Raw genomic sequence first — 16,376 nt, forward strand, 5'->3', positions numbered from 1 at the left:
ACAGGCGTATCCAACTGCTTTGCAAGGTTAATACAATACAACATGACGCGATAAGATGCGACACGACAGGATATGATATGATACAATGGGATACAATTTGATACTGTAAGATACATACGTTTTGATGGAATAAGATTCTAGACTGTAGAAAGACTTTCACAAAGCCTGTGTGACATCAGTCGTCTGCTTACAATACGCAAACTCAAACAGCTTTTAAAGCCAATCCGTGGCAGGCTTAACTCATTGAGTGCCATTGACGTATATATACAACATTTAAAAGCCAAGGCTTGAGTGCCATTGACGTATATATGCGTTAAAGTGTTTTTTTCGGCGGCTGGCACAGGGGGCGCTCTCACACTCCCTGTAATTTTGGGGCTTCTGGGATACGTAGTTGGAACACGGAAGAGACGGTAGATCAAAGCCACTGAGATCAGAGCATGAAGTAGAGACGCCAGGATGGAGGTAATCTAAGCTAAAACTTCTAAAATATTCAGTATCGGCACAAAATGCCCTCCAAAAAACTGAGGGAGTCAAGTGGCCAGTTTCGCCAGCGGACACTGGAAGAAACTCTAAACTTTTGCATTAGAAATTGGTTACTCGCTGAAACCAACAGCGAATCCAGCGATCAGTACGTTCATTCATCTGCCTCGGCTGGCCAAGAAGCTAAAGAATGCCGCGAGGTTTCCCCTGTGCGTCGGAGAGAAAAGACACCCGCTATCCAGCTGGATGCATACAGCAACGACACTTCAGAGACGGACTTTTCCAGCCCAGACTCTGAGGAATGGCTGCCGAGTGAGCCGAGTGGATCTTGTTCTCCACCCCAGAGCGATGGAGGTAAGTTAACGTTAGGAACCCACTGAAATTTCAGCCAAATTTATCGTATGAAACCATCACTCATGCGTTCACTTATGTGATTTCAGAAGCTACTTGAGAGAAGAGCAAGCCCCATGCAGTTCTGCAACACCATCTGTTGGCAGAAAAAGAGGTAAGAACAAAAAAATTCTATATTATAGATTATAGATTATATATATAATCTATATAACATTTTGTATTATATTACTTTTATAATTTACAGGCAGTGCCAGGGGACACGCAAGCAGGAGAGGACGTGGGCGTATCGGGTGTCCCGTGGCGGCAGTCCAGTTGTATTGTGCTGTATTTTGTGTTTATTTTATTTATTTTACAATAAAATAACATTTGTAATACAATTTTCAGATGTCTTTTATGCCACTGAAGGCAAAATTTAAAAAAAATCAAAATCAAAAAAATTCACCCCCCTGTAGAGTGAGAGCACATGAAGACATTAGCTAATGAGACGTTTCACTTTTTTGAACCAGGCTGTAAACCAGTTTATTTCTAGCGTAAAAAACGTTTTTTAACATGTGTTCACACGGGACTTCCGGTGTGTTCCTGTAGCCAGCCTCAAGTAGACACTCACCTTGTTGCAATTTTTTGCACTTTTGCGTTGGCTTCATTTCTCAGGACCAGAGGTTGGCACTTGAATAAGACACGATACTATACAATACGTTATAGAAGGGATATAAAACTATGTGATACAATATGATACGATAACGTGATAAGAAACGATACAATATAAAATATCATTTATTGCCCTGATGGCTATTTATCTTGGATTTGGTTACTGATGTGCAGTAGCATCAGTGATTTAAAACATTAAAACAACAAATTTTATTTTAACAGAGGAACACACATTTTCATTCTCCATGCAGGAGCCAAGGAGCCACTTTAAAGTTAACAACCCCACAACATTACTGGAGAACCCAAACAGTCTTTAGATTAAATTTGGTTAATGAAGAAATGAAAGGCAAATAATCAAGTTTGTCTTAAACCTCTAAATATATTCTAGTAATGATATGAAACAGAGATTTAAAAAATCACTTTTGAAAAGCTGGAGCCAGCTTGTGTTGCTTGATGAAAGCTGGTTCTAGTTCTATTGATGCACTGATGGCATACAGACTGAGGCTTTCCTTCTACTGTCTTTAATGCATTATTAACAGCAAGAAGGTGCAACACACTTAGCCCAAGGTAAGGGGAGTGGAAATTTACTATCCCTCTTCAGTAATCTCTAACTAAAGAGCCAATGGTGAGTCAGTATTTCTTTTGTTTGGTGATGAACACTGAGTAACTCAGTCATGACAAAGCTAACATTTCTTTGATTTCTCAGAAGAAAGAAGACAAACTGTGCGTGTGATTGTAGCCATAAATAAATAAAAATGACGTGCGAACGCTGACTGATGCTCAGATGTTGCTTATTGTTCGATGAAGTTGGAGACAGTCATGGCAGCTTTCAGACCGCAGGTTGTAAACATCCAGCCAAGCTGTTAAGGGAATCTTAAATTTCAAGAGGTGTTAATGAAATTAAGCAGGTGGGTGTGTTTACAACAGTACCCTTTCCAGAACCAGCTGTTGTTCATTTGAAGCCTAAGAGACTTCCCCTGAACCCCTCTCCCTCAAAAATTTTAAATCGAGCATCGTTACAGGACTTTATGGTTCACTTCCAATGTCAAGGGCATCTGTTATGTTATTGTGAGTTTAAGCTACAACAACTGCTGACCCCTACTTTATGTGCAAGGATTTATGGGAGATGAATTACTTGTAGAGCTCATGCAGAGGTCAATGAAGAGTTTTCTCTTACTATATCTGCAACCTTGACTACCGGTTCTCCCATGTCCTTCAGGATCCCCTCATTTTGGACCTTCTCCTGCTCACAGTAAGGTTGTTGAAGTGAAGATGGCTGACCGCACTGAGCTCATTATAACCTGAAAGAGCTCTCTCCTTTCAAATGCTGATCTGGCTCCCATCTGGGATTACAGACAGACTTCTATCACACCGCAGCATAAGTGCACCTTGAACTAAATCAGAGCTACAACATTTTTATTGGTCCTACTGACAGATTTTTAGTCTCTTCTGATGAAAGAAAACACACATTACAAAGACAGTTCAGGGAGAATTGACCAAAACTGGACACACTTAACACAGTCACATCAATTGATTTATACTTTGGCTGAGGAATCAAAGAGGTACTTTTATGACACATTTGGCAAATAACACACAAATAGAGCCTGATTTAGACATCAGTGCAGCAGATGTCAGTCTGATTTTAGGTTTTGGTGCTGAAAATTAAATCAGCATATCTGCAAATCAGTCACAGCAAACTGCAGAAATGAAATGCCAAAGATGAGTTCATGGTGATTTAGAAACACTAACATTAGCACACAGTTTGAGAGAGCAGACAAGTTTATTTTAAAGTGGAAAATTCCTCTTTCATTGCAGGTCTAACAATGAATGACATATTAGGATTTAAATATGATATAATCCATTTGTTTTTGCTATTTTATGACCATGTTTCAGCCAAATTTGATTGTTGCATATTTTGTTTCACCTCATTTAATGTGACATTTGTTGTACAACACATTTTTAACACCTATTTTTTCATGTAAGAAGTTAGCTGTGTTCTACTAATCCAGCCAACATACCAGTGTAAAATGTTGTGACATACATCATTACCACCCACTCATCATTACTTTAACTTTGCAAACAAACTAATGCTGACGTATATCATAAGTAGCTGAGTTATTGCTGAAAGCATGCTGAGACAATTGACACAGACGAGGCTGGCAGTACCACCTTTTAATAGCTTTTCTCCCACATAAGGTCATAATTGTGCATTTAGAGGAAATCATTTTGTACTGTATTAACAAGCATCTTCAATTGAAGACAAAAAGTGTGCAGTGCAGTTAGAAGTGGGTCTGTTCTTCACAACTATCACCACAGGCTAAGAGCTAAACCATCATACTGGTTGCTAGAGGGATTACAAATTACACAAGGTAGTAGAAGTTGAAAAACTTTACTAATTAAAAAAGAAAAAAAAAGTACTGAACAAAATATCACTCTTCAGATTTCTAGTCAAAATTAAAAACTGAGAGGCTGGATTAAATACTAAATAATCTGTTCACAGATCTAAAAAAACATAAGATGGCTGGTAACATCTGAGAGAACAAAGATGTTCTGGCGGCTGCATGCTACCAGCCTTCTAACCAAAGTAAATCTTTGATTAGAGATCCTCATCAGGTGTGCTGCATCACACGGGTAAATTGCAGGCAGGAGTGCCGCCTGCCAGGAAGTCAGGCAGAGATCATGGCAAGATAGAATGAGCTACTGAGCTGCAAAGACACTGCATCTTGTGAACTTTGCTGAACACGGTGTCAAGTAGGCTGTTTCTTACCTCCAATTTCCACATACTCCACCTGTGTGCAGCCTTGTGACCTAGGCAAGCAACATTACAGATTCAGATTCAGATTAAGATTCAGACAACTTTATTAATCCCCGAAGGGCAATTCAGTTTACAGTTTACCCTGCCTTATTGAAACGATCTAAACAATCATACTGGAAGCGTGTCTTGAGCACTGTGCAGCCCTGAGTAGCTGGAGACACATGATCATAGAAGAAGTATGAGTTCATGCAGGAATAATATCTAAACAGCAGATTATTTTACCTTCCTGGGTTTGATATGCTATTCACTTCAACATGATTCCATGACTTTATTGCTTCCATCACTGGTTAGTACTTTATGAAGTTAAAAGGTTTATGATGTGTAAAGGACATGTGGTTCCCCACCTCAAAAGTTAATTTTTCCATGTCAGTGGTACCGTAGTAGGTCTGTGACTTACCCACTTCCAGATGACCGTTTGCTTGTGCCACAGGTTGAGACGTAATGCAGATAAAATAATGATTTATAATCAGGAGTTCGTGCGTTGTGAGCTTTTTGAAGTTGACTGGATACTTTGCGTGTTTTTTCCGTCTGTTTGGATCCATCTGCTCTACAAGGATAGATGCAATTGGCAGTAGCTGGTGCTGAAAACAGACCTGCCCGTATCTCCAGACCTGGTGCTTCTTCGATCCACCAGTGCTTGGGCAGTGGAATTGCAAAGATTGACAAGAAAGGGAGTGATTTGCTCTGCTGGCAGGAGGAGCATGTAGAATTGGAGGTTATTATTTGTGCAACTTAAATCCTGGATATTGCTGCATGTTTTCTAGTTGTAATTCTCTGTTGCTGTTGTGTACACGCTTACTCTTAAACAAGGCTTATCTGATTTATTTTTAGGAAATTCAATTGGATGGATGTGCAGCGTTTATATGCCTCCATGCCAAGTCCATTCTTTCTTTCTGTCATTCATATTCTTTTAAACATAACCCAGCAACCTTTATGGTATCTTCTTCAATTTTTCCACAAATGGCCACTTTGAGTCAGTGATGAACTGATTTGATTTTGGAGGTCAAAAATCAAGGTCATTGAGCCTCATGTTCACTTGAGGGACTGTCTTTAAACTTGGCTTGTGAAATTTATATGTCAAGAACATTTATGGGATTGGGATGGGATGAACATGAGGTTCAGTGGGTCTCAGGTTTATTCCAAGATTTCTGTAAACCCACTACAACAGAATCCACTCAAGCCCTTCTTATTTACCCTCTACCTTTACTGTCTGTTTACCTTGAGGAGGCTTTTAACCTCCTGGGGGTAGTTGTAGTTATAATTGTGTCAGTAAGTGTTATGTATTTCTTGAAACACATCTTACATTGTCTAAGTTTCAGCAAAATGTTGTGTTCATTATTTGGTTGCATTTATGTGATAGGAGTGAAAAGGTGCTAAAAATGTCAGACTCATTAGTTATGAAGGTCCTGAATAGGTGAGTATGATTATTATTTAACCCACAAATTGATGCTTCTTTAATTTAGCTCATTTTTTTCCACAGCATTCTGAAGGAAAGTGCCATTTGCATGTTTCAGACAAAGTCTCAGGTACTGCTAAAGTAGACTGGGAGTTCATATAACTAGATTGTGTTGGTTGCCAGATTTCATAAGAAAAACAATATTGCTTTTCTTTTCCCTTTGTAAATGAAACAATGCATGGATTTAGCTTGCTTCGCTGAAGCTGCAGGGTCTTTGATTTATAGTAACAGACAAATGCAAATAAGCTATACATTACTTCTACTGCAGATCTGAGCATTCTCTATAATAAACTTAGGCTCTGTTCTTCTGTATGGCTCCATCTGTCAAAAAAAATCCAGGTATTTTAACGCTCACTAAACCTTTGAAGAACAGCTGATGAGATGCTGGAGCCATGCTTGTAAAGAGAAAAATACGCTTCACTTTCATCTCCTCTTGTTTAATTTTTTTGCTCTGGCATCACCAAAAACAGCATCCATGAATGTCTAATGTAATTCTGACATAACTAATTCTGCAACCAGTCTCAGGGCACATTTTGTGCATCCATGCAGAAGCACTGACACTCTGATGTTCGCATAATGACCTAGAGTTAATTTTGGGGGGGGGTTATTGTGTTCCTTCAATAATTAAAGGTTACAGAGACATTGCCTTCGGTGCATGAATGCTAAATGTGAATCTGTTTACTTTGCAAGTACACTCTTTTTCTGTTCCTACACTGTTAAAATACATGCACCGTCAGTCTAGTCGTGCTTTCAAAGGAACAAAAGGCACTCAGTAGTCAGTTGGCTTCTGCGGTTTGAAAGATGCCTTCTTTCAAGTTGTTTTACATTAATAAACCACACTTTTTTGACACCTGAAATCTCTGTCTTTCTCCAAACTGCAGCCCTATCAGCTCATTACCGAGTGTGTGAACCCTACGACGACCAAAAGGGGCGCCCTCACTTTGGCTTTCACTGCCCGCGCCTCACAGACAACAAGACTTACATGTTCTGCTGCTACCACAACAACACGGCCTTCAAGTACTGCTGCAACGAGACCGAGTTTCAGATGGTCATGCAGATCAACCTCACCACCACCTCAGACGGTTATGCACACAAGTGAGTAAAAAAAACCTGTAATCACGCTGCAGTTAAACACATTATTGATTATTGATTTCTTGTCATTTTATTATGAAAAAGGCTCTCAAAGAGTACAAACCCCCACCAAGGCTGCTGTACTACATATGTCACTTTAATAACAGAAAACATTCAGAAAATTGTAGAATGATTAAAGTGCACATGATAACGGACAGTGAGTTATGTTGATTTTGGAGGAAAATAAAATCCATGGATGGATTATCAAGCAAGGCTGCCAGTCACAGGCTGTCTCGGTCACCAAACCCTTTCACCAACATGTTTTGCATTTTGTTGAAAAGTAGAGCCCACTGAGAGAGAAGGGGGCTTCACTTAGATTTTCTTGTTGCAGATCCTTTGGTTAGAAATAAAATGTTGAAAATGGCATCTAAAAATCTTTATTTGTATGACTATACTACAACAGTCACAACATTTAGTGTGTGATCGATATATGAGTAGCACAAGTAGCATTAGCATTACAGAGGCTAAAAGTTGATAAAGTTTGTGAGTTTGGGTTTAAGATTCAAAACTTACTAAGGATGTGCACCAGCTGAACAGTTAAAGTAGAATCCCTTAGTAGCTGGCGCCAACATATTTTATTTTTTATTCATTCAGGCATGTGTATTTTCACCATGGTTTTGAAGTCTACACTGAAGCCAAGCTCAACTGTTTGAATACAGTACTCGTCCTTGTACTTTCAAATGTCACCCCCAGCTCCCAACGTACGCACAACGTAAGCACACAGGCCCCAACATAAACAGGTTCTTTCCGCTGGTCCAGCAAGGTGTTCCATGCTGGAATCAGCTTTTCTGCAGCAGAGCCAGTTTTTTGGCCATGTAAAACCCAAGAACTGGTTCTTGACTAAGCACTACTTCTCTGAATCGTGTCCTAGAACTGCCTTGGTGATAGAAGGGTATCAAAGGTGATATTCAGCACCGACGTGAAACGTTGACCAGCAGATGGAGAGCCAGCATCATTGCTAATGTTAGCTGCATCCTGCAAACCATAATCATAAATCATGATGATAACTAAGTAATTTTGTTTTACTCAGTTATTTGATATATAAAAAATGGATGTAATGTCATTATTGCCAGCTGATCTGTTGAAAAAAATTAGCTCTTAACCAGACTAGCAGGGTAGAGAAGGAAAGGTTGGAGGAAACATTTAAAAAAAATAGCAATACAGTCACTGAACTCCCCATAACCTGCTTCAAACCAGTACAGGACTGTTTTGATGTAAGCTGTACCTGTGAGTTTAATATGCACTGGTTAGTGGAAGAGATGAGGCTGCAATGCCACGGTTTGGCTCTCCAGGTCCCTTCTGCTCATGTTTTGGCTCCAAATCATGCCACCAGTGCAATATGTCAGTCCCCTTCATGGGATTATTCTGGCTTAAATCAGAACTTTGATGTGTCCTCCCCTTTGGATCATGATAGAGTGGAGAAGGAAAAGAGGTGGGCTGAAATTGCCTGCCTGCCTGGCTATATTTTCAGAGGCATACAGAGTTGCGTCAGCGGAGGAGTAGTGACATCTAATGGTAGTTCATGGACCATAGTGGATTTCAGCTAATGCCATGCTCTGTCTGTAGCGCTGTGAATGCCTTGTTTGGGGACGTAGGTGGAGCTACTACTCTCCCCTGTCCGGCATTTCAACAGACATCCCAGATAGCTGTGGTCAGCCATAAGTTTTAACCTAGCCTTGTTTCCTTCTCCGTTCCTGTTCCTGTATGGTGCTGGAGAGATTGCTTCTGTTGGTTGTTGGCAATGGTCATGTCATTGAGCAAAAAAATTTGCATGAGAGAAGACTTAAGACCTGCAATAACATTTAACATTTGACTTTACTGTAACGCCAAGATGAGAAAAAGACAGCCTTATAGAAAAACAGAATGATTGAGATCACAGGAGCATGCACCAATTTTAACAAAATTATTCCTAACTTAGAATTTCATCCCAACTACTGACATTTTTCTGATTTTGATCGCATTGTTGTTAGGTGTTGGACCAGGATATGATTCAAGCACATGCGTTGTCCCTGACGACTGGCTAGTGAATGTTGTGGCGTCCTCCTGATGATGGAAATGCAGCACGTGCTGATGGTTCCATTTAATGTCAGGAAAGACATGCACTTCTAAACCTCTTGTTTCAGACATAATGAGTCCTATTATTAAACTGTAGTGCTTCATTAACACTCTATTAGCAGATAATCAGGTCTTCCTTGAAAAAAGGAAAAAACCTTCACCTAAAACTGTGAAATCTGTAGTTTCTGAGATGCCTTATAAACACAAACAGCCAGGGACTGACAGAAACCTTCTTGTCTTGGTGGAAGTAATTATACAGAAATATAAAAATCTTGTGTGGGGTTTTATGGGAAGCACAATGGGGAACAAACACATTCAGTTCCCTCAGATGAAATGAAAACAGCCGGTGAAAGTCTGCCTGCTCACAAACGTTTGGCTCCCATGACAGTGTCGCTCTCATTGACACCGTTTGCCTCGTGCTCAGAGGGTTTGTTGACATTGATCTCCACCTACAGAGGCATTCAAAAGCAGCACAGAGAGGAGCAGATGCTGAAAGCAGTTGTAAGAGAGAGGCGCCTCCACATGATAGCTCACATAGGCAGGTGTTAAGTTCTGGCTGGTGTATAGAGTATCACTATAGTATGCACTCATGGAGCAGTTGCAAGAAAGTAATTCCTGTGCTATTTATAGTTTACTTCATAACAATTGTCTTGCTATGTTTTTAGTTTTACTTCTTTATTTATGTGTTTAGCATGTTCACAAAGAATGGCTTGGATTTTGTAATGCTGAGCCTGCTCGCTCCTGGATTTCACACTGCTTGTGCCAAAAAGGAATGTTTGCATTCAGTAGTAAACTGAGGCTCTTATGCATCGCACCTTTGTAGCCCCTTTCCAATGGTAGTCCATCTTACTATTAGGGCTGCAACAAACAATGATTTCAATCATCGATAAATCGGATGATTATTTTCTCAATTAATCGAAGAATCGGATGTTTCCCGGGGGGCAGCATCCCTTATTCAAAAATTTAACATGGATATTCCAAAGCTGTCAAAAATAATGTTAGTTTAAATGTCTTTATTCTAAAACTAAAACAAAACATTTTTTGAGTTCTGTTAAATCAAATAACTTGAACATTCCACAGAATAAACACAAAAAATATAATAAATTATTTTTAAAAATTAAAAGGATATTTTCTATGTTATTACTTTGCCTTCCTCCTTACATCCTACATAAACATTTAAGATCATACTAATGACAACAGCCTGAGGATATGATTTGAATGACAGACTCTTATAGTGGAATTCTGCTTTTATTACATCTTCTTGCAATTATTTTATCCCAGAGAAGCCACAGGTAAGCCTCAGCCTCTTAAAGTTATTGATATTATGTTAACTTATAAACATTTATCACTCGCGTATTCAACAAGCTAACGTTAGTTAGTTCATACTTGTTGTCAGACTAACCCACACTCACGGATGGACACACAACCTCTCTCCGACACACAGACCCAACAGCCATGTGACTGCAAGCTTTTCCTCCTCTCTCCTGTTTTAGCGAACATTTAGAACACAAAGTGAGTCTGTGTGTGACGTAAACTGCTCTGTGTCACGCCAAGTGACGCCATAATCGCGCAACACAACACGTGAATTCGTTGGCAGCTTTTTTAATTATCGATTTTATCAATTCGTTGTTGCAGCCCTACTTTCTATGCTTCTGTAGAATAGCATAAAGCCATAGATCAGTTACAAGTCCAGCCTCAACAATGCAACGAGGAAAATAAAGACAGAGAATTCTGAAACAACAAAAAGCTTCCTTTTACACAAACGCCATTAGCATTTGATTATAAAAACTAAAAACAGGCTGTGGTGTAAACAAGTGGCAGCTACTCCCACCTCCCTACCACACAAGACCAACATCTCATGTAAGACACATCGTGACATCCCACACAGCCAGGAGAGAGACAGACACTTCAGGACCAGGAGCAGTGACTTTCTGAAATCTGCCACCACAAATAAGCAGCACTGTTAATATATAACAGTATTAAAGTAGCAGATCAGTGACTTATTTAAAAAGTGTTAAGGTTTATGAAAAAAAACAGCCATTAAAGCACATACTGGAGAACTGTTGCCCAGGTCCTTCACCTGTCAAAGCTTTATGGGAGAGTGGCAAAAGTAAAGCCACTGTTGAAGAAAACACAAAACACATCTCAAGTAGAGTTCACTTAAAGGCATGTGGGAGATTCCATGATCAAGTGGGGGAAAGTTCTTTGGTCTAATGAGACCAAAATGGTGCTTTTTGGCCATCAGACCAAACGCACATCACCACAAACGCACCATAACCACTGTGAAGCACTGTGGTGGCAGCATCATGCTGTGGGGATGCTTCACCAGTTGCCTTGTTCACATTACTTTGTAGAAATCTGTTTACACTTTGACATTAAATAGATTTTTTTGTAATTGTTTTTGTCAAAAAAGCCTAGTTATAACGACCATGATTGATTTATAAAATTAAAAAAAGGGTAAAACATCCAAGAGGGTGAATATATTTTATAGGTACTGTATGCTTGCAGGTCCCTCTTAAATAATGGGCTTTTTAAACATTTGTTTTGTCCTTTCTCTTTGTTCTGTATGGGTTTTTCCATTTAGGGTCCAAACATTTTCCCCTTAAAAAAATTTGAGACGTTGAACATCACCCAAATTTTGGTTTGTGATTTCTCTGAAGGAGGTTGTGGTGGTCCTGACGCCTATCTAGTTGAGAGCAACTGGTCTGGAGGGCCCTGATGGTTCCCTAGTGCTTGCAATCAGACCTGTTGTTATTTTTTTCACTGTTCTCCCATTTAGACTGCTTCTGTGTGCTCTGTTTTTGGATTTCTGCTCTATCCTGTGTGTGTTTTTTTTTGTGCAAACAGCTCAAAAACCATCATTAGCTCATTATGTACTTTAACTGGAGGATCCTTTGTGGGTATTTAATCCTAACACTGTTCTTCCATTTTTAACATCTACAGTATTATTTGACAAACTTTCTTTAGCCTTTCATTTAGGATGAATCTGGGCTGAATATGAGAGAGAGAAGAGAGCAAATAACTCAGGGGTTGTGCTTTATGCCCTGGGCGCACCGTGCCCAGGTGCTTTGAATCAGAGTGGCTGATTCCTTTCTAGAAGCAAGGGAGAGAAAGGACATGTTCATAAAGCCTGTCTAGGGAAGGAAAGGCAGTGGCTGTCACTACAGCTTTGTAAGTGCAAGGGTTGTGTGGACTTTATTATGGCAAGCTTTAGAAACCTGGACCTGATATCAAAAAGTAACAAAGATCTTCAGATAACATTTTATCCCTCCTGATACTGACACTAATACCTCGACCTGAGTGCTGGTGTTCTATCAGGATTTGTTCCTCTGCTGAAAAATGCTGCCTTTGGCTGAATCGAGAGGAGAGGCATATCTCAGTAGATAAATATCTCTTATCAAACAATGCTGCCAGTAGTGTGTCACTTCATGTTACGCTACTAATCATTAAATTTAGACCGTCAGAAAGAGGATCATGTTTTGACCATATTACAATAGATGTAGAGAATATATGAGGAGATTAGCATCTCAATGAACCAGTACCCTCTATCAGATAAAGCTCCCGGTACAAAATCACTATATTATATTGTACAGTAGCTAGTGACCCCATTTGCATTTTCACATTTTGGTGCTTTAATATTATTCACAAAGGAAAGGCTGCATAAATGTATAGGCATGGATTGATTGTGGCACTGTGCCTGTACAGAGCGGCTTGAAAGCACATCCTATTTGACAAAACACCAGCCATTCTGAGTAACCCTTTGAAACCAACAGGATTTTAAAAAAAGCCATTATTCATTAAAAACACTAATTACTGTCATCTTTCTAGCTTTGGCAATCACTGCAGTCTCTACTTAACACTGCCCCGTTTTAACAACACATGATTGTTTCACTGAAAGCTGTTAATTATAGGGGGTGCTGACGGGTGCACTTTCCTGTGCCCATCAACAGTTAGAACAGGCATGCCCAAACTACGACCCGTGGGCCAACTATGGCCTGTGATACATCTTTATTTGGCCTGCAGGAGGTTCTGAATTTAAAATTAAACGTAGCCTAAATAAAAACATGAATCTTGTGCTTGACAGTTTTTTTTTATGTCTTTCTTTGTTAATCTGCATGCAAACAGTTTGATATAGGAAGAATTTGTTGACTTGCTTTTTTCATGACAAAATTGTGATGTCAGTGAAATTAGTAAACAGTTGACTTTGCAGCCCATTGTCAAACGCTGGGCCTGAATATGAACGCTGTGAATGAAAAACACTGTTGTAGTGTGCCAATCCATACCTCATCCAGGATACCCCCCGACCCTGATTTAACAAGACCACAATACGTAGTCGCAAAAACAGTTGTAAAGGCAGCATACATTGACTGCTCAGGACACTTTTAGTGTTTCTTTAAGGTTATTTTTTTAGCTTAAGATTAATGGAGTTGATTGTGATTAATCAAGGTCCACAATTAGTGCACTTAGTGCTTTTTTTTTTTTTACTGCAGTGAATTGAATGTTTTATTTTCCCCTTAAACATACTTTGGTTAAGGCATGTCAGTGTCTCCCTAATGCCACAGCGATGTAAACTAAGTCCACAACTGCTCCTCAATATCCCATCGTACTATAAGAAACAAAGACAGCGCAGTGGACAAGGCAGAAGTCATCTGAACCTTTTAAATCTTCTCTTATTTAATTTTCAGTCCATGATAAGTTCCTTTTTCCATGGTTATGTTAAAATCTTCAATCTGCAAATAAAATCTGGTCTGTAGTCAAACAGGAAGTCAGTGACAGTTAAAGACTGCGGAAAAATTAAAAAATGACACAAAACAGTTTAAAATGCAATATGATGGAATTTTTCAAATGTGATTGTAAAGGGTGTGATTAATTATGATTAACTGCAGAAATTCTGGGATTATTCACCATTAAAATATGCTTTTTTTGATAGACCTAGATCAAACATCCTAACCCTAACAGGTTAATTGATGTGATATGTAAATATAAGTTATTAGTTAATTCAGAAAAGCATTGATGAGCAGATGTGTAGTGTGATTTTGCATTAAACCAAACAAAAGAGGGAGGCCCAGCTGAGAGAGAATGTTCATCTCAACCATGCAGGCCTATATGCCTTCCTAGAGGCCCTGCTCAGCTGTGCAGGAACCAGCTGATGAGCCTCCCAGCTCAACTAGGAATCATGGCTGAGAGACAATGCATGGAGGCAATCAGGCAGAATGGAAACTGAATGGGAGGGGTCGTCACAAAAGTATAAAGTTGGTTGCTTCATGCAGTTGTCTCTTCTTTTATGCGTGGATGGATATGAGCCATCAGCCACTCCTCTCTTTGCTGCACAGAGCTCATCCTCGACCTGACCAGGGGTGGATCAAGTGGTAGCCACGGCCCCCTAAATTCAGATTTGCCACCCCAACTCTCTGAACAATGATAGGCCTTTCACCTTTCAATGAACATTTGTGATGTAAGCTGTTATTTTCTATTGGTACTCTCCTTCATAAAGAATATTTTAGCATACACTTGATTATTTCTGGGACCCAGTCATCCTTATGTTTTTCTATGTGGCCCTTAGTGAAAACACTGTGGACTACCCTATTTTAACAGTGCTGCACGCCAATGCCACTGCCAGCACAACTTGAATCAATAATGCACTAAAACTGAGATACAACGCTCATAAAACTAAAATGGGAAAAAGCCCACATGATATGACAGCAGGAGAGTCGTTCCACAACCATTCGTTGCAGTAAAGCAGATTTAAGTTGAGTGATGGACACAGAAAAATGACCCTCTTGGTCTGTGTGAGCTCTCAGCGGGAGATTCAGGTGTCCAAACCACAGCTCTCTGTGCTAATGCCCTACCAGCATGCCTCTGTCGCAGACTGTCCCCACTGCCCTGCAGCAGGTCGTGATATTTCATTTCAGTGTCAGGTGGCCTGTTGGGCCACTCTTTCATCCTGGCTCACTGGGCGTCAGGACTGTGGGATTGATATTTACCACCACAAGTGAGTTAAACTGTGTTTAATTCTGCTCTCTGCTCATACAATGCAGAGAAAATGTTGTTATAGTTTGAGTTTTACTGCAGTTTAAGGTAAAAATAAAGGTGTTAGAGGATTTCATTACAGTGCCTTATTTAGTCAAAGAGTGGTTAAAATGCTGCTGAGTTCAAATAGATCCAGTATGAAGGTGTCACCTTAGAGAAATATGCTTTAAACAACAAGAAAAGCTGCAATTCTTTGACAGTTAATCAATTGCATCTACTTTTCCTCTCCAAGGAAGCAGTGTTAAATATTGGATAACATTCGCTTTAGCTCTGTGGTCACAATCGATCACTTCAGGAACTGAGCACATAATGCTGTTTACTTACCCTACGGCTCACTCAATCCTACACAGAACACCTGATACCTTCACAAAGTACCTTAGCAGACATTTAAACTAAATTATAGGTAAATGTCTCAGACGCAGAGGTGGGGAGAGGCAAATGCAGTTAAGGATACATTTAGATTTGAGTGCAGTCGGCTTTCACTAGCCTAAGTGCTTGCTTTAGCAGCTTATGTGTAAATGTTCAAGTCATTTATTCTGATAAATATTCTGAAGGCCACATCACAGAGAAGTGGATTCCCTCTTGACTTACTGAACTACAGGCACTTAAATATCACATTTTTAAGGGCTTTAATCAGTGCCGTCAAACAAACTGCAAAGTGGGTCAGATTGCAATAAAACACTGATTTCCTTCTAAATGACTCTCTGTTTTTGAGTTACTGGTAAACACTTTAGATTCTCTGTCCTACAAGCAAGAATAATAGATTTTCGGTAATGTCTTCAAGAGGCATTCCAACAGGACAAAATCACTCTCAGTTTGTCTGATACTGCCAGATTTTTTTGTTCTTGACTCCTTAGAAACTGAGAAATCTCACCAAAAGACTGAGCATCACTGTTCTGGCAATGCAGCAAGTTGCTGCACTTTTATTGATGTAAATGGACCAAAAACAGTTTAAAAATTCCTCCCATGAGTCCAGCTGGATCATACAAGATGAAGAAATTAACAAGAGGTGAAAGGAATATTTTGTTCCAATAAACCGTCCAATTTTACAAAGCAATATATATAAAAGCATTTAATGAATATATTTATTTCTTAAACTGATTTATCCAGAGTGGATTAAACAGATGTCTTAGTCTTGCTGCATAAGCTGCAAACATTCCTGTAGCTACTTGGATAAAAAGCCCAGGTTCAAAGATGTAAAATCATAAACTTTTATTATCAGTAGCAAAAATCTTAAAGACACTATATACAGACTCCATATTGTGAAGTCAAGCTTTTTCTGGGTTTGCTGTTTTCAGCTTTGTGCTTACACCAGCATCACAGTGCTTCCTTTATCTTCTCTCAGAGGCTCAAGCATACGTTACGTTCATTAATCTAATTCTCTCCTCTCAGTCTTTAGCCCTGCAACCA

General features: G+C 39.5%; 1 protein-coding gene across 2 annotated transcripts in view; it reads left to right on the top strand.

Annotated features, from left to right (window-relative positions):
• The window catches only part of shisal1b (shisa like 1b), a 124,597-nt gene that overhangs the window by 89,336 nt on the left and 18,885 nt on the right, over window positions 1-16,376 (top strand). For both annotated transcript variants that reach the window (XM_041794745.1, XM_041794746.1), the window contains one exon: window positions 6,632-6,845. In XM_041794745.1, coding sequence (XP_041650679.1) covers window positions 6,632-6,845 — 214 coding nt within the window. The remainder of the gene's footprint in view (window positions 1-6,631; window positions 6,846-16,376) is intronic.

This window comes from Cheilinus undulatus, linkage group 9 (assembly GCF_018320785.1).
Source record: "Cheilinus undulatus linkage group 9, ASM1832078v1, whole genome shotgun sequence".
Lineage (NCBI taxonomy): Eukaryota > Metazoa > Chordata > Actinopteri > Labriformes > Labridae > Cheilinus > Cheilinus undulatus.